This window comes from Cinclus cinclus, chromosome 20, assembly GCF_963662255.1.
Source record: "Cinclus cinclus chromosome 20, bCinCin1.1, whole genome shotgun sequence".
In the NCBI taxonomy this organism is placed as follows: domain Eukaryota; kingdom Metazoa; phylum Chordata; class Aves; order Passeriformes; family Cinclidae; genus Cinclus; species Cinclus cinclus.
The window spans coordinates 10,293,954-10,317,353 of record NC_085065.1 but is presented as its reverse complement, the minus strand read 5'-3'; the positions used below and the strand labels follow the sequence as shown (position 1 = coordinate 10,317,353).

The 23,400-nt window shown below is 45.3% G+C and overlaps 1 protein-coding gene across 1 annotated transcript; it reads left to right on the top strand.

The window, feature by feature from the left end:
- The first annotated feature begins 1,063 nt into the window (after window positions 1-1,063).
- LOC134052191 (ATP-binding cassette sub-family A member 10-like) lies at window positions 1,064-21,782 on the top strand. The gene is made up of 38 exons (XM_062506513.1): window positions 1,064-1,165; window positions 1,568-1,778; window positions 2,193-2,351; window positions 2,574-2,674; window positions 2,884-3,110; window positions 3,562-3,700; window positions 4,061-4,246; window positions 5,686-5,833; window positions 6,272-6,443; window positions 6,951-7,009; window positions 7,415-7,525; window positions 7,607-7,782; window positions 8,070-8,189; window positions 8,522-8,660; window positions 8,776-8,866; window positions 9,159-9,298; window positions 9,864-9,983; window positions 10,116-10,311; window positions 11,335-11,501; window positions 12,197-12,324; window positions 12,703-12,840; window positions 13,338-13,451; window positions 13,801-13,971; window positions 14,310-14,420; window positions 15,043-15,171; window positions 16,168-16,236; window positions 16,626-16,717; window positions 17,159-17,279; window positions 17,586-17,709; window positions 18,136-18,227; window positions 18,626-18,798; window positions 19,349-19,424; window positions 19,676-19,770; window positions 20,233-20,352; window positions 20,509-20,649; window positions 20,912-20,991; window positions 21,072-21,127; window positions 21,684-21,782. Exons 1-38 carry the CDS (start codon window positions 1,064-1,066, stop codon window positions 21,780-21,782), a joined length of 4,893 nt encoding a protein of 1,630 aa, XP_062362497.1.
- The last annotated feature ends 1,618 nt before the right edge of the window (window positions 21,783-23,400 follow it).

Genomic DNA, 23,400 nt, shown 5'->3' with positions numbered 1-23,400 from the left:
CCATGAGGCATTGTCCCCCAGGGGAACAGGACAACATCTTCCTTCCCTATGACAGGAAAGCATGAAGGGATTAAAAAGCTGTGAAAAGATTAAAAGTCTGTAAAAGCTCTGATTGCTCTACCTGAGAATCACTTAGAGAAGATCAGGATTTTGTGTAAAAGCAGATTTTATTTCCAGATGTGACAGCAGAGCAGTTTGGCCATGTGAGTAAAGCTCTTTTGCACAGAGGTACTGAATCCTTTTGCTCATTAAAGATCCTCATGGTTATTTAATGTATGGTTAATAAACGCATACCTCATCTGCAAAAATCTGACAGGCAGCTTTATGCTTTATTTCCTTCCCACCACCAGCATTAACCACGCAAAATAACCCTTGCTTTGCTTTCACCATGTCATTTTGAGGATCCTTCCCTGTCTTTTGGAGTAACTCATCAGTGCATGCTCGTGGCCACTGAGTTTTCTCTCATTTCTCATTAATAACCTGCCAGTGACATCTCTCCCACGCACTTCCAAGAATGTGTTCTCCCATGGCTCTGAGTTTCCTTCAGCAGATGCTGTTTTCCACAAGAGCTCAGCGCACACCACAGCCAGGAGTTGCTCAACACTTCTTGGAGTTGAGCCTATAGCACATTAAAATTACAAGTAAAAGGATTTTAGGGATTTTAATTGACTGTATTGTTGTTGTTTCTTGGATATGGAGCCCACCCCAGCAGATTAGGTCATGTAATGTGATAGTCCCTTTTTTATTTCATCAATAACTCCTCCCAAACCTCCCATGCTGCAGCATGGAAGCCTGAAATTCTGATTTTTGTCAGTGTTTGCTGCTGAGCTGTGAGGGCTGGAGTGTTTTGAAGGTGATGAGGTCTCTTGGACCCTGTGCTGCGGGGGTGGTTGTGCTCAGCACTCAACATCTGAACTTCTTCAGCTCATTCTTGCTGCAAAAAGGGAGAAAAAGTTTCACTGCACATCTGCAAGGACTGTGCGAATAAAACCAGTTGCTGCTGGTTTGGCTTTTGTTGTATTTGAATGCAATTTTCAAAAAGAAATTGTCTCTAGGTTTGAAGATGAAGACACTCCAGAGGAATATAAGTGTATTCCAGCAAACTAAAATTCTCTTGTGGAAAAATGTCCTGATCAAATGGAGGATGAAGATGCAGAGCTTTCAGGTAAGAAAAAAATTAAAATATAACCAAAATAGTAGCTAACTACTGAGCGTGGCCAATCCCTGCCTGCTCCTGGACGCCAACTTCTTTGGGTAAAATTAGAACTTAAAGTACTTTTGAGAAGCCTGGCTGGTAATGAACACTTGGAGATTTGCATTTTTTAAAAATGATGATATTTATGTCTGGTTTGTGACAAATGAGGGCACAGATGGACTCTTGGAGCAGGTGATGGCCACAATGCAGAGAGTCCCTTCACCCACACCTAAGAAATGGGTGTGACTGAGTTCCTCTTATTGACACTTTAATCCCACAGAGACTGAATTCCTCTTGTTTACCTTTGAATCCCGCAAAGAATGTGTTTTTAATACTGCCGTGAAATTCTCCTCCCTGCTCTCCCTGCTGTAGGAGTGGATTCTGTCCCTGCTCTTCCTGCCCTTGGTGTTCATCGTGTCCTCCTTCATGCACCAGAGCCACCACCCCGAGGTGCCCTTCAGCCACCTGGGCCACCTGGATGACCCTGCCTTCAACACCACCGGGGTCACCGTCACCTTCACCCCCGTCACTGCCACCACCAGGCACATCATGAGCAGAGTGGCCTCCAGCTCTGTCTTGAAGGGTGGGTTTTGCCTTTTAAACGTTGATTTTTGTCATTATTTAAGCTGCTGTTTGTGTGCTGTGTTGTAGCGGTTCTCCGACGTCTTTGATCAGGAGAGAAAATTCATCCCACATCCTCAGTTTTCACAAATATTTCTTCTCTAGGATTTAAACTACTTGTGAGGCCAATGTGCCCTTCTGAACTGGAAAGCTCTGCCTTAGCTAGTATTTTTAAAACACATTTTAAAACTTTCTTTTGAGGTTCATTTCTCCTCAACTAGTAAAGTCTGAAGCATTTAGAGCTGCTTTCCTGGCCAGTGAGAACTGGAAAAGGAGGAGTTGTAGTGCTAAGAAAGAAGAACGTTCCCTCAATGCCTGTGGACACATTTCCAGACCCACAAAAAGCTCATGGCAATATTTTTCTGATGCTCCACAGGTGTAACACTAGAGGAAGTGGATGATGAGAGAGCCATGGAGAAAGCCTGGATTTCAAATGAGGAAATGATAGGAGTTGTATTTAAGGACAACTTCTCCTACCACCTCAGGTTTCCTTCCTCGCACGTGGTTATTCCCAATGAAGTCATTGGATACATAGGTAATACAAAATGGGAATTTCAGGGTGATTGCCTGGTGTGGGCAGGGTGGGATTATTCCGTATTTGTTAAGTGATGGAATAAATTGTGAGTTTAGGTGTTTTGGGGGATTTTTTCTTGTTGCTGTCCAAGAGTTGAAGAGTTTCCCACCGTGTGCTCTTGTCATTCCATTTCATAGTGAAAATTAATTACTTTTGATTCATGTGATGCCCTTTGCATTGCAGACAGCTGCTATGAGTTCTCCTGGTGGCACTGTGACAGTCCAAGGTACTGGTACAAAGGCTTCCTGTCCCTGCAGTCCAGCATTGATGCTGCCATTATAGAGGTAAATCTAATTTAGGAACTGATGGAGGCATTTTATTTTAAATACAATATAGGAAAGGCAAACTCTGCTGTGGGAATGGCAAGGGATGGGTTTTTCAGAAAATAAAGCTACTTTAAAAAATTAATCCAGGGAGGATGAAGCAGAATATTATTTATACACATGCATCTCACTGCAGAAAACAATGATCTATTGACCTTGCATTCCTTTAGATGGTGACAAATCATTCTGTTTGGGAAGAAATGAAATCCATTGCTGGCGTCAGGATGAAGTCCCAGAGCATCCTCTTCTCCATCAGCCTGGAGTACAGCTACTTCATGATTGTCATTGTGATGTGTTTCTTACCCTTCATGTATTTCTTATCAAGGAATGTCACACGAGAAAAGAAGCAGCTCAAAGTATTGATGAGGACCATGGGGCTGCAGGACATTGCATTTTGGTGAGTTCTTTCTAAAGTGGAATATGTTTCCCAATATCAGTCTGTTCCTGGGCACTTGAGAAGCCAATTAATGAGTTAAATGGGTTCATAACTTTTCTCCAGCCCTCAGAGCTGTGAGATGGATTCCTGGTAAAGAAAGGAAACCTCATTGTACAAACATTTCAGTCAGTCAATGAAAAAAAAACCCACTTGCATTGCTCGAAAATGTATGTCAAATATTAATTGATGCAGCTGATCACTGTTTTTGTTCAGTTTCTCAACCAGAGGGTTGAGCATGAGTGGTGTCCTCTGCTCCCCCGGGTACTTCCTCCTAAACTGGATCACCTGTCTCTTCTGAGGATGTTAAAGAGAAATTATTGCCACAGGAAATAATGAAACACTTAGATTTAAGCACTTCTATAACCAGAGCTGTTAACTGCCCCCAAGGCTGATGGCAGCTTTCCCTCCCCAGGCTGTCCTGGAGTTTGCTGTACTCTCTTTATGTGCTGCTCTTCTCCTGCCTGCTGACAGCCCTCGTGCTGCAGGAGCCCTTCTACACCAGCAGCTTCCCTGCAGTCTCACTCCTGTTCTTCCTCTATGGCCTGGCGTGTGTAAGTCAGCATTTAAAGCCAGATTTCCTCCCCACATGATTTATTACCATGTTGGTGAGCCTGAGCGTTGCTCCAGAGCCTTTTGCACAGTACTCAGGACCTCTGTGGTCCTGGCTCAAACATCTGACTGGCTTTTCTAGGTCAGCAGCAGAGATTTGATTTGCAGCCTGTAGGGCTGGCAGGCTCTTGTTTGGCTACTAAAGGCCCAGTTTGAAACTCAGATCAACCCACTGAGAAGGGCTTTAGTGGATTTTATTGTACAGACTAGGCTCAGCAGAGGTCTGGTCCCTGGCAGATGAAAGTGCTGCTGTTAAGATATTTATTTCCTTCAGTGGCTGAAGGAAAGTTCTGTTCTTACAGATCCACCTGGTTTTCATGCTCTGCTCCCTCTTAAAGACCTCCAAGCTTGTCAGCTCCATGGGCTTCCTCATCATCTTTATCTTCGGGTTCTTGAGCCTGGCAGTGCTGATTGAAGATGTCCCCGAGCCACTGAAGTGGTTTCTTGGTCTCCTGTGTCCTTTTGCATTCAACACTGGCATTGCCAAGGTAGGGGGGCACCACGCCTGCAGCTGGGAGAGAAAGGCACAGGAATTCCTACCCTTAGCTCAAAAATCCAGCTCTGAAACACCCAGGCATTCTTCCCTCCTCTCCATGGCCTGTTTGAGACCCCCATGTGAGTTGGGCTATGCTGGGCTCCAGCACCCCCATCCTATTCCCCTGCTTTAAAAGCGGAGGAATGCAGAGACAAGCAGGGCCCTTGGCACAGAAAATCTGCAGTTGTGCACGTCTGCAGCTCGCCCATGACCCCGAGGAAACCCCATCCCTGCACACAACAGCCCCATTATCCTCAGGAACATCCTGGACAGCATCCTTGGCTGCCCAGTCACTCCCCTGCTCCTGGCAGCAGGGACTGTGCAAATCCAGCTCTGGATTCCTGCTGCTGCTGCCCTTGCTCCATCCCCACCCTGGATAAATCCCTGCAGTTTCCCAGTTTCCCATCAGTCGTATCTCCACAGCTCTTTCTAGCTCTGGTAATCTAATATTTGATTTCTTGATATATATTTTAAAAATATGCCTGGGAGAGGACAATTCTGCACTAGCAGAAAAAAAAAAAAAGAGAGTGACTTTGTTAATTCGCTCTCAGGATAATTTTTAGGAGAGACAGGACTACTGAGAGACACTGCAAAAGATGGTTTATTGATCAGTCTCATGGAAGGGTGAGGCATTAAAGGTGTCACATCCAATGCCATAGCCTCAGAAACCACTCTCATTCTCACTTACAATGCCTTATGGTAGTTTTTAAATCAAATACTTCTGCAAAATTTGCTAGCGTGGCTTTACCACAATGTGTCATTTTTTGACCAATGATGTAACACTTTATAAAATTGATTCATCTTAAACTTCTAACTTTATAACAGATTCTATTGCTAAACTTTTAAAACTTTTTACTATCTTACTTAACACACTGCTTTGCTTACGTAATACGTATTTCTCTTTGCTTAAAGCGTATTTCTACTTAAACTACAAATGTATATTCTTTTTTTTGTGTTGATTTTACTTTTAATGCTCTAATTCTCCAAGCCAGGTCAAACCTTGTATCCATCTCTTTCTCTGAGCCTGTATGCACAAGGCCTTGGGAATTTTCTGTGTCTGCATTTCCCTGATTCCCCATATGGTTAAATCAGTCATTATGTAAATTATAACATTTTTAACTCTCTCGCATCAAGGGTGCCAATATCAGGTGTTTTGAATTGATCTCCTCTAAAACTCAGACCTTTTCTTCTGTTACTGGATTGTTCTGGAAAGTTCTGGATTAAAGCATGAAGATCTCTGCATGGAGTAAATTCATTCCCCTTCCCCTTTATAAAGAAAATAACAGTTGGTCAGTGCTGCAGATGATTTCTGGGTTAACAAGCAGAGTTTTGTCCGTGGCATGTGCATATTTTTCCAGCCTAAAATTTATTCTCCTTTCACTTTTATTTCAGATTTTCCATTTGGAGAAATATGAAATAGGTTTCTCCTTTTCCAACCTTATGGACGAAGCATACTTTTTATTTTCAACATACATACTGCTGGTGTTTGACTCAGTCTTGTACATGCTGCTGGCTCTGTATTTCGACAAAATTCTTCCAGGTGGGAACGATTTATTTCTATTTGTAAGGATTGATGGGATATATATAAAGGAAATTATGGGCTGTTCCTCTCTTGGACTCAACCAAAATAAGGTTTGGACTAAAATAAATTTATTACATCATGGAGTGACTTTTCTGTTTGTGGTACACACCAATGATAACAAAGTATTTAATATTTTTTCTTTCTAATTATGAGATTATAGTGCAATAATATGTAGGACAATACTTTAATTCATTCACGAAAAACACTGAATTCATTACATAAACCCCGAATCCAACCTTCCTGTCTCCTTTGCCTCTGCTCCAAACCTGGAAGTTTTGACTGGAAAAAAGCAGCAAATTTTGTACTTATTTGAAACTCCTTAGAGTTTAGTCTAGGATGGTGTCTTGGCTGTGCCTTTGGTTAATGACAGAACATCTTTTTTTGTTTTCCTGGCAGGCAAATATGGGATCCCAGACCCTCCCCTGTTCTTCCTGAAGGCCTCGTACTGGATGAGGAGCAGGAGAGGCTCCTCCAGGGACGTGCCCAGAGCCACAGCAAACCCTGAGGAGCTCCCTGGGGATGATGCAGAACCTGTGCCCCCCGAATTCCTGGGGAAAGAGGCCATCAGGTTAAGAGAGAAAGGATTTGCTTGTGTCTGGTTTAGTGCTCCCCACTCCCTCCATCAGCAAAACATTTTTTTTGTTTCACAGGGAAAAATTAGAGATAAAAATGTTTCACAGAGAAAAATCAGAGATAAAAAGATAGCTCAGGCTGGTCACTAATGAAGACATTTAGGTAAATTTAGATTTAAAAATAACAGGGGTTTTTTTGTTGTTGTTTTTTGGGGTTTTTTTTTTGTTTGTTTGTTTTTCCTGTACAATTGTTTTCTGTTGCAATGGACTTGGCCTTGTCTTTTCCAGTCTTGGTGCCCTGTTTTTGGTGCCAGGTTGTGATGTTCATACCTGGCTACAAAATATGTCAAACCAGTGAATCTCAGCTTTGTTTCCCAGCACCTCTTATTTTTTTCCATGCCATTTCTGTCATGGCAACTTAAGGTCCATAAAAAATATAAAAGGCAGCAGGGAGAAGTGTTTACAGAAATTCCCAGATAATAACCTCCTTACTTTCCTTTTAGGCTCCACAATATTAAAAAAGCCTATAAGAAGAAAGACAAGAAGACAGAAGCTTTAAGAGGTATGAAAGCTGTGAGACTGATTCCTGTGAAAGACAAGGAAACACGGTTCTCAGACAATGAAAAAAAAATTTGCATTGCTTGAAAATTTATGTCAAATATTAATTGATGCGACTGATCACTGTTTTGTACAGTTTTTACTGATTTGCTGTTTTTAATAAGACAAAAGAGAAGAAAGACTTTAATTTTTTAAAAATACTTTTATTTCTGTCTTTTTTGCTAAATACAGACCAGCTCTTTATACCGTTAGTTAAAGGTTAGCAGAGCTTTGCCCCACTCAATCAGTGCTCTTTTGGTTAATTATTATCACTTAATTCTTGTACTTTTTGACATCTCTTGCCTTTGACAGTGAGTGGGGGCAATTCAAACCTCGTTTCTCTCCAGCCTGGTGTTAAATATCGTTGTAGGTCTGTCTTTAAACATTTATGAGGGTCAGATCACTGCCTTGCTGGGCCACAGTGGGGCTGGAAAGACAACGCTGCTGAACGTGCTCAGTGGGCTCAGCTTCCCTTCAGAAGGTGGGACAAGGCTGGCATGGGGTGGCCTTGATCCAAAAACTCTAAAGATCAACTCATTCCCCCCATCCCATTTATCCCCAGGCTCTGCCACCATATACAGCTACAAACTCTCTGAAATGGGAGACAGGGAGGAGATCAGGGGCATGGTTGGGATTTGCCCGCAGTTCAACACGCACTTTGAGGTCTTGACAGTGAGAGAAAACCTGAAAACCTTTGCGGAAATCAAGGGCATCAAGTCCAAAGAGGTGGAGCAAGAGGTGAGCATGTGTTCCTCACCATTCCACAGAGGCTCCTTCTGCACTGGGAAGCTCAAAGAACCCACCTGGATCTTCTGAAAATTGAAGAACCAAGCCCTGTCCAACCTGGCCTTGGACACTTCCAAGGATGCAGGGGCAGCCACAGCTTCTCTGGGCACCCTGTGCCAGGACCTTCCACCCTCACAGGGAACAATTTCCTTCTGATGTCTGATTTAAATCTAAATCCACCCTAATAAAGGATGGAAGGAAAATGGCTGCTAAGAATTGACATCCTTGTGCTGTTTTAGGTGCAAAACATTCTGGAACTGCTGGATATCAGCAACATTCAAGACACTCAAGCTGAAAAACTGAGTGGTGGACAGAAAAGGAAGTTATCCATTGGAATAGCCATGCTTGGAAACCCCCAGGTAAAGCAGCAGGCATGGCTCTGTAATACTGGGAATATTCCAGTTCGATATAACTAAAACCTAAAATGTTGGATGTATATTTGGCCCTAAGATTTCCGACTTCTTTAAAGTGCTTATAATTAGAATGAGTAAATTTCATTTTTTTTTTTTTTTTAATTAATGACCCACCTTGCCAGGTGAGTTTGGAAGCTGACAGAGCTCCCTGAGCTCTCACACGCCCCAGCAGAGCTGGGTCTAAAAGATGCTCTGGCTCACCTGCCTGCAGAACACCAAACCCCAAAGACGCACAACGCTCCGGCCACGAGGAATGTCTGACTCCATCCTCCTTGCAGGTTCTGCTCCTGGACGAGCCCACGGCGGGGCTGGATCCTCTCTCCAGGCACCAGGTGTGGGCTGTGCTGCGGGAGCAGCGGGCAGGGCGCGTGATCCTGTTCAGCACCCAGTTCATGGACGAGGCCGATATCCTGGCAGGTGAGCACGGGCTCAGTCCAGAGCATCCCCATGGGATAACTCTGGAGCACAAAGCCCCAAAAGATGGCAATGACTGCTCTGCACTAGAAATTCCTTTGGCTTTTCTTTTCTTCAGATCGCAAGGCTTTTATCTCGCACGGGAGCCTGAAGTGTGTTGGCTCTTCTCTGTTCCTGAAGAAAAAATGGGGGATTTGCTATCATTTGAGGTATCTCCTTAAGCCCCAACAACACGCAGGTACAAGGGGACACCAGAATTAATGAGACCCTCGAGCAGATGTCATCAAAACAAACAAATTACCTGCATTAAAATCCAGCCCCATTAACTGAAACTGCAGTAAGGTTCAGGGTTAGGGTTAGTAAATCTGGAGTAGGGAATGAATTAAAAACATCAGAGTTTTCCTTTTTTGCATTGATAAAATGGTGGATGTTGTTTGTCTGGGTGGGTTTGGGTTGTTTTTATTCCAAACCTTAATGTCTGTGTTTTTTTCAACACTACAGGATCCATGTCAGTGAGTCCTGTGACCTGGAGACTCTGACATCCCTGGTGAAAGGGTACATCCCCAGTGCCACCTTCTCAGGACACACCCAATATGAGCTGAGATATAAACTGCCCTTCGAAAATGTGAATAAATTCCCAGGTAATGTATATGAAAATAATTGAGGATTATCCAGAGAGAAAAAAAAAAAAAAAAGAAAATGTGGGGAAGGAGAAATGAAAAGGGAGATTTTTTTTACAGGAGTCTCATGAGGACTTCAAAACCATCGCAGTTTGGGTATTCCCCACAATTTTATCACACATTTCAGATCAAACTGTGCAACAAATGCTTTTCTACTGTTTGCAGTGACAAACCCTGCAGGCTAAACTGGGTTACCGAGAGTTCAGTTCTTTCTGTTAAATGAGAAGACAGAGACAAGAGAAAACCCCACACAACCTACTCTGCTCCATGCCCATTTCTCACCTCCCGTGCCCATCCCTTCAGCCTGACCATCCCACAGAGGATGAAAACAGTCTGAAATGTTGGTGCTAAGCAGGGAAACACCTTCCATGAGCGATGGCTCTGGCAGTTTTGTTCTCCTCCACACCTTTGTGTCCTGGCAGTTCATTATTTGCTGTGTTCTCTGTCACTGGGGATGCTCCAGTCAGGCTCAGCTGAGCCAGAGTGGTCTCCGTGCTTTTGTCTTCATTTTATCTCTGTCCTGCAGATCTGTTCAGCGGCCTCGACAGCTGCTCTGAGCAGGGAATCATCAACTATGGAATCAGCATGACAACCCTGGAGGACGTGTTCCTGAGGCTGGAGGGGGAAGCCACGGCCGATCCAGAAGGTACCGTTTCCAATCCACACCCAACACATCACCTCCTCAGCCGTAACCTCCAAAGGCGGCTCTTCAACTTTTACAAATCCCAGCCTAGGAGCTGGGATCAGACCTAAACGTGAACGTGGGGACTCTCTGCAGGTGAGCACGTCCCCGGGGAGGAGTGGGGAGCAGCAGGAGCGGGGTGCCCCGAGGAGGTGCGGCCGCGCTCGCTGCTGCTCGCGGACACCGGCACGGCGCCGAGCCAGAGCCTGCACCTCTGGAGGCAGCAGGGCTCTGCCATGGCATGGGTGCACTTCTTGAAGCTCAAGAGCTCGGTCAAGAACCTGCGGTCCATGTAAGTACCAAAGGGGTTTTCTCCTGGAGCGCTGGAAGTGGGTCACACCAAGGAGGGACAATTTCCACACTCCTGTTTCGGTGAGCTGGCATTAATTGATGCGAGGTTTGACTAGGAATGATCTTGGTCATCTGCACTCAGAGGAAGGGAAAGCTTTTTTCCTTTCCAGTGCCAGTAATACAGAATCTCCCTTTTGTGCATTTTCATTTCTATGCTGAATAATTTATGCAAAAGAAATCCATTTTCTTTCAAAAGAATAGAATCATTTAGAATTACTTTCATATCAAATGGAAGAAGTTTTAAAATAAGTCAGTGTGTACAGAGAGTACTTTCAGGCTTCCTCTGTTCTTTTGGGTTTTTTTTTAAATTTCTTTCGTGTTGCCAGTGTTTGAACTCATTTTGCCTTGCTGGTGTTCAAGCTGGAGTTTCCTGATGGGGCACAAGGAACTAAAGGAAGATGCTGATTTATGAGAAACTTGTATCGAAAGGACGTCTGAAGGGCATTTCATGGCCCTAAAAAGCTGAGCAGTCTGGAACTGAGGTTCCCTCCCTGCTACATTTTGAATCATTTGGTGAAAGATCAGGGTTTGAGACTTCTGGAAATAAAATTCTCTCTGACCATCAGTGACAAGGCCTGAGGGAATGGCTGGAGCTGTGCCATGGGAGGTTTAGGTGGGATTTTAGGGAAAGGATCTTCCCTCAGCCAGAGGGTGCTGGGCGCTGCCCAGGCTCCCCAGGGCCCCGAGGCTGCCAGAGGAGAGGCTCCAGGAGAGTTTGGACACTGCTCCAAGGATGGACAGGGGGGATAGTTGGGGTGTTGGATCCACAAGTTGGATCCATGATCCTTGTGGGTCCCTTCGAAGTCAGGATATTCCATGACTCTATAAAAATTGCCAAAAGTTTTTAACAGACCGTTGGGTAATCTAAATATAATCCACCATTTCCAACACACAAATTCATTCTGAACACATTTCTGCTGAACACCTCTTTTCAGAATGTTTATTCAACTCTTTCTTAACACAGTCTGCTGCTCTATGTGGTTTTTCTGCTTCCTCTGGTGTTGCAACTGTGTGTGGTGGCTGGCTGGCAGAGTGTGAGTGCCTGGCAGCTCTCTCCTGCACGGTACTTCTTGCCCCTGGGGAAGAGATCCCACCTGGAGACCACCACCCTTCTGGTCTACAACCACACAGGTGAGGGGAAGGAGCTTTTCCTCATCATTCCCAGTTCTGGGCTCTTGCTACTCCGAAGGAAAACACAGGGCACAGCAGATGGGTGAGATGTAGAGGATCCAAGGGGGGATAAAGGCTTTAATGAGGGACCACAGTAGGGATTGTCTTTAAAGGGTGGTGAAGGAAACCTGCTGTGGGCTTCAGCGGATGGTGAGAGATGTGCAAAAGGAGGGTACCAGAGCAGGTGAGATAAGATGGGGACAGGGTTCTGTCCCTGCCACAAATCCACGTCTCTATCCAAGCAATTTCAGAGTGTGGGATTTTCTAAGCAGACGCCACACTCCAGGCTCACTCATGATGAGTCAAATTAATGGGCTGCTTCCAGAGTTTCACCTTCAACACTCCCATGAGTGGATATTTCATGTTGTTTAACCAGAGAATGACACCGGTATCTTCATCAGATGGTCCCAAAAGAAAATTAATTCTGTAGCACTTCAGAAAAGGCTAGGGAAAAAAATTCAGACTGAAATCCATTCACTTCCCAAAAACTAGTGTGCAGCGATCCAGCCCACATGTGCTGGCTGATGTCCAGAGTTATTAGATTTCCTCTGTTTTTGTTTGGTGGTCATGGATTTAAAAATAAAAATAAAAATCAAACCGTCAAAGACTCTTTTGTTTCCCAGTGTTATAATTCCTCTTTTTGGTCCTCATGCCAGGCACAGTCATTGACGACTTCATCCATGTGCTCCAGAGCCAGGATCTTACAGTGGAAATAGCAAAGGAGGAAAATATAACAGAGGAACTACAACACAATGGGGCTATAAAAGTGTCCCGCAAAGGTCAGGTGAGGATTTTTTTTCCTTTCCCTTCTATTTCCGCACAACAATTGAATACTTAAGCAAGGTGCCTCCATCAGCCCTCCCTGTGGGATGGCCCTGTTGACTTTTTGTAATGCAGGTATAAAAAATAGGAAGTGTTTCAAGCAGTGAAGTCCATGCTAGAGGAGACCTTATCTCCCTGAGCTTCCACCTCAAAATGTACATTTTTACCACAACCTGGACTTCTGATACCTCATAATTTGTTTTTTAGCAAACGAGGCATAAGCAAAGCACCTCAGACCCAGATTTTCCTGGTGTGCTCCTTTCCTACTGCTTCCCTGCAGATGAGGAAAGCCAGGAGTTCTCACCTTGTTTTTCTCACCTTGTTTCCCTGCTCTTTGAAGAGCTACAGGTTCACGGTGCTGTGTCACTTGGAGGCCATCAACTGCTTCCCAGTGCTGGTGAACATCATCAGCAACGCCCTGCTGAGAACCCTCAATTCCACCAGGCACATCCAGGTCTGGAGCCACCCTTTCTTCTCTGTAAGTGAAGCCAGAGGGTGTCAGAAAGCCATTTAAGGTCTCACTAATTAATCAGGTTTTAATGGGAAGCCTCGTAGGGCTGTCTGAACGTGTAAATCCACCTTCCTCCACGGTGCCTCTGGAGCCGCCACGTCTGACTTCAGGAAAAACAGATCTGATTTTTTCCCGTGTGGATCTCAAGGGCTGCTGCATGGAGAGGGTGGCTGGGAGGATTTCTCCAGGGGGTTCCTTGTTCTCTCCAGCACATTATTCAAGCTTTGGTTCGTCAGTTGATGGAAGAGAGAGCCCCCCACAAATCTGGGATGGAAGAGTGGGACCTGCACCACCCAACTCTCCTCACCAGCAAGCACTTTGCATGGCTCTGGTTTGAGAAAACCTTCAAATCCCTCCTTATTTTTTTATTCACAGTGCCCTGTAATCCATGAGAAATGCACTAAGATGAATGGTGAAATGAATTGTAGACATTTTCCACAAATGTTTTTTTCTTGTGTTTTCAGCTGTTCCAACCAGGATACTGGGATTATTTTATGTCCTTTTACCTCATTTACATGCTGCTGTTATTCCCTGGCTTTCCTCCTCACTTTGCAATGGGCTACACGCAGGATTGCAAGGTAAATGCCTTGAAAGGGAGCAGGTTTGGGGTGGGCAGAAGGGATTACAACTGCACTGCCAGAAGGATGTATGAGTACAGAGCCACGGAGTCATTTAGGATGGGAAACACCTCTGAGATAACTGAGTCCAGCCCTGTGATTGGCAGCTTGGGAGTGTTTGGATATCCATGAGATGTTTTGCAGCCAACACCAAATATTAAAAGGAAAAAAAAAGAGGTCGAATTTTACCCCAGAATCACGACGGTGACAGATTTTATTCCCTTTTCATTTCCTGGGGCCATTCCCATGGGTGCAGTTGGCCAAGCAGGCACAGACAATTAAATTACCCTTTAAAATTGTGCCTCCCCAGGCAGGAGCTCGTGCCCAGCTGCGGATCTCAGGGCTCTTTCCCTCAGCCTACTGGTGTGGCCAGGCCCTGGTGGACATCCCACTCTGCTGGATCCTGCTCTTCTCCATGTTTGGGCTCCAGTTTGCCATGAGCAACAAGATCTCTGGCAATGCCAGCACCTTCTTCTTGCTGGTAGGTGCCATTCTGGTCCTTGCTGGTTTGCTTGGAAGGGACTGGGGGAAAATATTTTGTGTGGGGGCAGCTGAGACACTGTGGGTGCAGATGGTGCTGGAACACTCTTGATCCTCTTACAAACCTTTTTGTTTCACCTCCTATCCTTTGGGTTTCTCCAGCTGGAAATAAAAGGCAATGAATCTTGCCTTAATATATTCTTTTACACCTCAGAGTAAAATTGTGGTAACTTCTAAATGCCCTGTGTAATCATTTCCACTTCTCCCCATGGCTGTAGATGAGTGTCTGGTGATTTACCTCACTCCATTTTCTCCAACAAAAGCCTTTTTTCCCTGTAGGTCACAGGAATGTTGGGTTATGGAATTTCCCTCGTTCTCTTAATGTATCTGATCTCCTTCAACTCTCGCAAAGGATGGAGCTGTGATCTTTGGTCTTTTATCCTGATAGTGGTGAGCACGTGGTTGGATAATGCTCTCCTGGGTTTACAGACATTTTGGGATCTTCAGATAGATGTCAAAACACCAAGCAGAGATGTGGAGAATAAATCTGGGAGTGTTTAATAGCAGCCAATTCTGTATTAAATTTCTGTCACTGTGTTCTATTGCCACAATCCTGCTGTGACATGGGAAAGTACCTGAATCCAACCAGAATTGGTGCATGAATGGAGGCAAAAACTGAATTTATCACTCTGCTGGACACCCCACATCCAAGAGATGTGAAGTGTTGAGACAGGAGCCATCAGGCTAGACACTGATCATCCAAGCCTGACCTGGAAGGAGGTGGATTATCGGCACGGATTGGGATGGGAATGAACAGGATGGGATCCCATGTTTGATTTTTCTGCCTGAAGCAGCCCTGTCCCTGGGAAGAAGTCTCCCCCACTGGTCCAAAGCAGCAGCTAACCCTCAGACAGAGAGAGTTGAGGATCTCCTGAGCCCTCTCTGCCTCATCTTTCTCATTTTTTGGTCTGTTTTTATAAATTCAACAGGGAATTGCAGAGCTAGACTCACAGTTTTAATGAGCAGTGAGTAACCCTTCCCATCAGCTGAGTTCTCTTGTTTTTTTTTTCAGGTGTGCTTTATTTCTCTTTTCATCGACAGAATCATCGATCACCTGGACTACTCCAACACCTCCTTCTACATTTTGTCCCTCCTGGTTCCCCTGTACCCTCTGATGGGTTTAGTGTTCAGCTCCCGGCAGGTCAGTGGTGGTTCTGAGCAAGGAGACACCCAAAACACAACCCTGGGTCCTTATGACCAAAATCTGGGGGAAACTGCACCAAAGTCTGAGGGAAACTGCACCAAAGTCTGGGGTTAACTGCATTCTACAGTCTGGGAAGGCTCATCCTTCCTAGGGTGAGATTTTCCAGAGTGCATCTTTAGGTGACAGTTTCAGCTCAGATCTCATTTTTCCAGCTGCTCATTAGGGCTGGGGGTGACTCCTTGTGCAGCTGTGACTGTGGATTATGTGAAAAAACTCTTAATTCTTTCCGTGCAGAGTCGTAGAATGGAATCATGGAATGGTTTGGCTTGGAAGGGACCTTAAAGCTCATCTCATTCCGCCCCCTGCCATGGGAAGGGGACACCTTCCACTAGACCAGGCTGCTCCAAGCCACATCCAAGCTGGCCTTGGACAATGCCAAGGACGGAGCAGCCATAAAGTCAAACAACTTGGCTTGATCAATCCTGAGAGAAAATATGAAGCCACGGGTTTGTCTTTGCATGGGAAAAAAAAAAAAAAAAAAAAAAAAAAAGAGTGAGAATTGAGAATACTCACAAGGGGCTGACTGAGGGGGGTGGTGGGAAGTCAGCTGAGAATAAATTCAAAAACCCCCAGCTACATGCAACACCGTTGATAAATGATAAATCACTGAGGGCTGAAGTCCAAGGAGGTGGGACTCCTCCTCTGTCCTGTCCCACTCACCTCTTCTGCTCTGCAGAGATGTTTTCCTGGGACAGGACATCTGGAAGGAGAGTCTGCTCCATATACTGAGAGCTGTGACACGTTCTGGTGTAGGACCAGGGTTCCCAAAGCCAAACATCTGTATCTGTTCATCTGTGTGCTGAATGTTTGGGGGAAATCAGAGGTTTTGCAGATTTTCAAGGCATTTTTGAACCTTACTGCATTAACCAGAATGATACTAAAGAATTACATGTCTTCATTGAGTGGTTTTGTTTTTTTTTTTTATTCTTACAGATTTTCATGGAGGACACTAAGACACTTAGTGTGGCTTCAGACAGTCGTATCCTGATTGCTGTCTTTGCAGTAAGAAAACATTTAACATTGCTTTTATTTAGGAATAAAATTTATTTATTTTGGACTATTTTGTGGGTCTCCTAAAGCCCCTCCTCAGGTATGAGGAAGCAGGAGGAGGACCTGGGTGAGTCTAGATGACATTTCACCTGCTGTGCTAAAACAATTTCACACCTTTGAAATGGGGAAAGCAAAACAAAAGAAGCCCAGATCACTTCATGCTGTCCTGTTATTTTATGAGTTGGGGTTTCTCTGCCCTTAGTGCTTTCTGCAGTGTTGATTACCCTGAGTTTCAATGCTAATGGGCTAAATTTTTACATATTCTGTTTCCCCCCCACCTCAGTGCCAGCTGTGGTGGGAGGAAAGGCAAGGTTGTTAATGTGGCAACCTCTGCTTTTCAGCCTTACATCCATTCTGTGGTGTTCATTCTTCTTCTTCGCTTTCTGGAGTTAAAATATGGAAAAGCAGTGCTGAGACAGGACCCAGTATTTAGGTTTGTATAAACACTCATGCACATGTGAGATAAAAACTCCTACCCCACTGCCTCTCCTTGAAAACATAATTGCGTTTGTGTCTCTATTTTTAAATATATATTTTTTAGAACTGGTGTTTTCTTATTACTTAAATAGTCTCTTAAATACTGCAGTGGTGTGATAATATAAAACAGCTTTTAAGTTATTTAGTGTTTCCACAGAATGTTGTCTGTGTTGTGGGATGTACCAGCTTCTTTTTTGGTACAAAACAAAGATTATAAATGTCATCATTATCATCATCACCCCCTACAATATCAATAATGATGGTGATATTAATGGTAAACATTATAATATAGTATAAATTCAGTCCCAGGGAAATTCACTCTTGGTCTATCCAAAAGGCACTGGTGGAGAACAAAGGTAAAGAACAAAATCCTAAGCGAAATCTGGTGTTCTTTCAGGATTTCCCCAAGAAGAGAAAGCAGCCAGCAGCACCCCAAGGAGCTGGAGGAGGAAGATGAAGATGTCAGAGCTGAAAGGGAAGCAGTGAGAAATGCCATGGTGGCTCCGAGTCAGGAGGAGGTACCCCTGAGTGTTGTCCCTCTTGTTTTGTTTGATTTTCTACCTGGTAAAACACAAACCACTGCAGGTCAGTGCTCCTGCTGGCTTCTTCTCGCTGGGAAATTCAAAATTTTAAAAGCGTGGGTTCCATGAGGAGAAGAAAGCTCTTAAGAGGAACCTGGACAATAAAGTGTCCTGTTGCACCTCATATTCCATAAAACAAAGATCTTCAGAAGGTTTCCTGCCTTTATAATGGAAAAATATAACTGAAGGATTCACGCTGTCCAAGATAATAAATTAATCTTTTTTCTTCCTCCTCGCTTTCAGAAATCAGTCATTATAGTCAGCAATCTGTGCAAGGAATATAAAATAAAGCAAGCTGGCTCATTTTTTAAGAAGAAGATAAAGAAGAAAACAGCCACCAAAAACCTTTCCTTCTGTGTTAAAAAAGGTGAGAACTGGGACTGTTCTCCCAGACCTGTGTTGAACCCCGAGTTAATCCCCTGAACATTCTCCTGAGCAAGGGCAGGAAAATCAAATCTATTGGTTCTGTTGCTAAAGCACCTTCAGTCTGGTCTTTATGTTTCAATGGTGCATCCTATTAATGACTTGTGATTGTCCATTATCTAAAATAAAGATAAAAAAAGATCCTGGGGAGAAGAGACCACTTTAGCAGTGGCTCCTGGGAATAATTCACGGTATCAGATTAAGTGGAAATCTTATGTGCTCTCTGGGCATGAATTTTATACAATAACACCATTTATTTTATATAATCTTTGAGATTAGTATGCTGTGTATTTTTTCTTTTGTGGGACTGTGCATGATATATTTCTTGAATGGGGAATAGCCACTAAGAAATTCTGTGTATTGATTGCAGGAGAAGTGTTTGGGCTTCTGGGGCCCAACAGAGCTGGGAAAAGCACAGCTATCAAAATGATCACTGGAGAGACAGCCCTGACTGCTGGGCAGGTAGGAGACACCTGGAGACAAGGGATGGATCCATGACAAAAATCCAAACCTTGCACCTAGGCTAAGCTATCGTTTTCATCGAGGTTGCAGATTTTGTCAGAGCATTATTAGTGATCGTGGTTTTAATCGAGTTCATCGCTCTATTAAATTAAACAATGTATTAATAAGATGGAGGGGATGGCGATGGTGACTTCTAAATTTGATAAGCTGTTGCAACTGCCCTAATTGCCGTATTTATTTGCCCAATCTTTCCTGGTTTCCATGTTTATATTTAAGAACAGTGTGAAATCACTCCCTCACTGCGGCTGTCCTCACCTAAACCCCATAATCTTCCCCTGAGCCACCCCTGGTACTGGGCAAGGCCGTGTGAGAGGACAATGCCCAGCCTGGTTGTGCAGGTGCTGATGAAGAGGGGAGATGGAGGAGGCTCCCAGGACCAGGCTCCTGCATTCCTGGGGTACTGCCCCCAGGAGAACCCCCTGTGGCTGGACCTCACCCTGCAGCAGCACCTGAGGGTCTACGCGGCCGTGAAGGGGCTGCACAAGGAGGACACGGCTGCTGCTGTCCACAGGTACAGAGGGAGGGCTGGCATGGTCCATGGTCCACCCCTCAGCCATGGGGAGGGCACCAGGGAGTCAAAATTCACAGAGGAAACCTGGAAAGAAACTCAGGAAACTCAGCTGCAGAAGTGCTTTTGTGCTCAATGCTGTGATTTAGTGAGTGCATTAAGAAAACCTCCCATTTTCCTAAGTGCACTTGGTGGGGATAAATTTGCCACTAATGCCCTTTTAAGAATGTTATCTTTAGGCAGTTCTTCTGAAATCTCTGATGTTAGAGTTTGGCACCACAAGAGAGAGTGCTTAGCTGACACTGGCAAGGAGGAATGGATTCCTAATGCTGTTGACACTGATGGTGGGTTTAGAAAAGAGCTTGTGGCTTATTCAGTACACTCTGCTTCAAATAGCCACTTACACTTTAATAACACAATAAATGTTTAATGAAAACAAGCAGGAGCCAAGAGCAAGGGGAGAAAAGTTCCTCTTTCTTGTCATTTTGGGAACCCTTGATGAGAGAATTGATTTGGAATAATAAAAATGTTCTTTTTTTCATTTTCCCTGCAGAATTGTGAATGCTCTGCAGCTTCAAGACTACTTAAACAAAAAAGTCAGAAAATTACCTGCTGGGATAACCAGAAAGGTGTGTTTTGGTTCACCTATAATGGGCACTGTGATGATGAAGCACTAATTAAAACTTTCCTTCCTGAGTGGAGAGACCAACCTGTGCCCTGAGCCACAAGGGAGAGCCTCACATTGGGTGGGGTGGTGGAAATGAGCCTTTCCCAAACCTGCATTTCCCATAAAGCAGAGCTCCCATAAATGAGGAGCTGTGTGTGGACACAGCATCAGGGTGTGCAGGAGCTTTGGCTGAGCCCTTTCTCCGTGTCACAGCTGTGTGTGGCACTGTCCATGCTGGGCAACCCCTCCGTGCTGCTCCTGGATGAGCCCTGCACTGGCATGGATCCCAACGGGCAGCGCCGTGTCTGGTGAGCAGGAACCCGGGCACGGGGCCACCACGGTGGGGAAGGGCTGGGAAGGCAAAAGGAGATGTTGGAAGTCACATGAGAAGGGTTTTACCCCATCCACAGGAGGTGCTGTCCCTCACGTTACAATGGTTCTGTTGGAAAATACGTTTCTTGTCTCCCTCTCACTCAGGGATGAGCAAGAAGACAGAAAAACTATTTTACCTTCATCCTTTTTGCAATATTTAGGACAGTCCTGAATGGGATTTGGGAGAATTCATAAAGAGACTCGGGTCAAAAGTGGTTTTTGTCATTATTTCAAAGCATTGCCGTTTGCTCATTAATCTAAAGTTGCTGCATGTGAACATTTTATTCTGATTTTAGGGGGAAAGCATTTGGATGGATAAAGATACAAGAACAATGTCTGACATTTCTAGGGAGCATTAGATTTTATTTTATATATATTTTTTTCACTCTGATCCTCAGGAAAACAATCCGGGATGCCCTGAAAACCAAGGAGTCAGGAGCCATCCTGACCACACACCACATGGAGGAGGCAGAGGCCGTGTGTGACCGTGTGGCCATCCTGGTGTCCGGGCAGCTCCGGTGGGTGACAGCCCCTGGCTGGGCTGGAACTGATCCAGGCTGCTCCTCCAGCCTCACCTGCCACGGGTTTTATGAAGTGTCCCATGGTTTCCTTCTCAGGAAGGAGCAGAGGTGACAATGATTTCACTGTCATCTCTGTTCCTACCTGCCCTGCAGGTGCATTGGCTCCATCCAGTACCTGAAGAACAAGTTTGGTAAAGGATATCTCCTGGAAATCAAGGTCAAGGATCCAGAGAGCACTGATGTTCTGCACGCTGAGGTTCTGAAGATTTTCCCGGGTGCAGCCCGCCAGGAGAGGTAACTATAAAATATGGGATGAGGGGTGGTTTCAATACTGCCTCATGGCTGAAAACATGCCTGGTGTGATGGCCAGACACAGGATCTCAGCTGGAGAGGGATGAACAGCTCCCTGCAGGGGGATGGGATTTCATCCTGTCACCACATCCAGCCCTCCCGTGATCCCAGCAGCAGGACACCCAGACATCCATAAAGGTTTCACTCCAGAACCTCAACACAGAGCAACAAAAAAAAAAATCACCTTTGCTTCTGTTTCCTCAAGGTTCCCCTCTTTGCTTGTCTACAAGGTCCCAATGAAAGATGCACTGCCCCTGTCCCAATCCTTCTCCAAGCTAGAGGAAGGTAAGAGCAAAGCCGGGGGACTTTTTGAAAAGACAGAACAGCAACTGCTCGTTTCCAACCCCCTTCCCATTTCTCCACAGCCAAACAAAACTGCAGCCTCGAGGAGTACAGCTTCTCCTTGAATACTCTGACTCAGGTGAATTTGATTTGTGCTGTAAAGGCAGGAGCAGGGAAAAAAGCTGCAGCCAAATCCAGGCTGGCACAGTGGCAAAAGGCAGTTCCACCAAAAAACTGCCTGAGGGTGGGGGGTGAGGGGTTCTCTATTGGTGAAGTGGTAGAAAATGGTTTGGGTTTTTTTACTGCTGGGATTTTTCCCGGTGGGAGCAAGTCTGGATGAAATCTCAGACCCCACTTGGTTGAGAAAGGCACACAGCACAGCCAAGCACGGAGCTGCCCGTGCCCAGCCCCTCTGGGTGCCCTGGAAACAGCAGATTATTTATTGCTGCTTGTACAAGGCTGGTGGCAAAGATGAGGAATGTTTAAGTCAATCCATTGGTGGGGAAAACCTGTATGGAAATACCTACAGGCAGGTGATGCCTGTCTGGTTACTCCAGAGAGCACAGGAGGCTCAGCTCCTGCTGCCCTGCTCCCCCAAAAAAGCCTCTCCACACCACTCCCAGGGCTGCAGAGTTGTGCCTCCTGCAAAGGAGCATCACAGAGAAATAACCCAAGCATTAACTTGGCCCTTTCAGGTGTTTCTGGAGCTCTCCCGAGAGCACGAAAAAGATAATTTTGATCTGACTTTGGATGGGACTTTCGACTGGAAACAGCTGCAGCAGGAGGACTGTTAAATGCTCATTTATGCAGTGCTCTGTATTAACCAAACTGCACATATTTACTGCCACTCTCAGTGTACCAGGGAGAGGGGAACAGGCTCCTCTGTGATGCAGATGTTCCACCTGCACTCTGCAGGGGCCTCAGCCCTGCTCCAAGCTGCACTTCCAAAGGCTGGTTGATAAAATAGTGCCTGCTCTGGTGAGAGTCCTTGTCAAGCCAGGCAGGATGAAGCAGAAGGACTGAAAGCTTTGCAGAAAGAAGGAATCCTTCTCTGGAGATCAGATCTCTGGATCTGGGTGCACCAGGGAATCCGGGCACGTTGCCACCTCCTGGGTTCCTCTCCCACCAATGTCTGGGACTATGTGCCTACAACATGTCCTTACTGGAATTTGCACTCTATTTTTATACCCTTCCAATAAATGTCTCTATAGAAACTGAAGTTCCATCCTCATCTGTCATCATTGCTGGGACCCTCAGGAACAGCTCCAACTCCCTCCCCTGGGGATGGGATGCTGCAGAGGGCAGGAAGGTGTTTACCTGGCTCAGCAAATGCTCAGCCCTGCCCTCCCTCCACTCTGGGGTGAGTAGTTGTCAGTCCTTCCCCTGGAAACCACCCAGCTGGAGAAGAGAAGGTTCCAGGGATTCCTAAGAGCCCCTTCCAGTAGCTAAAGAGAGCTGGAGAGGGGCTTTTCACAAGGGTATGGAGTGATAGGACAAGGGGGAATGGTTTCAAACTGACAGAGAGCAGGTTTAAATTGGATATTGGGGAAAAAATTCTTCCCTGAGAGGGAGGCACAGGGTGCCCAGAGAAGCTGTGGCTGCCCCATCCCTGGAAACATTCAAAACCAGGTTGGATTTGGTTTGGAATAACCTGGTCTAGTTAAAAGTGACCCTGCCCACTGCAGAGGGGTTGGATTGGATGACCTTTAATGGTCCCTTCCAGCCCAAATTATTCAATGACTTCCTTTTATCCCTGTACCCAGTTAATTTGCAAAGGTTAAAACTCTCACAGAAAATACTCAGTTCTCTCCACACAGTCCCAGTGGTGGCTGTGTTGCAATCACTACTTGTGCACGTCCCACACTCGGCTTCAAAACATATTTTGGCAGTTGGAGAGCACATCTTTAGAGACACCCTTCTTGTTTCCCTCCTGCTTGCACAACAGCTCCCTTCCTACTCTGCACCCCTGAGAAATGGGTAACTGAAGTCACCAAACATTTGTGTCACCTGTTCACACACTCAGCTCCGGGAAAAGGAGATTCTCTGAAAGGGCAGAGGATTTATTTGGTGCTCTGGGGGTGTCAGTAGCAGTGGAGAACTCAAGCCACGAGCCTCCAGAGATAAATACCATTTGTATCATCCCTTGTTGTTGGATTTTTTTCCCTCAGCATTTTGTGGTTTGTGCCTCCGCAGATGCTGCTGGTGATGGGGATTTGAGTGGGTCTGTGAAATCCACTGGCTCCCCTCTGCTCTGCCCTCTGTGTCCTGCTCTGCCACACAGAAACTCTGAGAAATCTTCCCTTTGCCACCCAGCATGATGGGACCTGCTCCCTTTGCAGATCTTGGCATGATGTAAAGATTCAAACAGCACTAAAAGCCCCAGAAAACAAGTCCTGTCCCAGAGAGAGCATC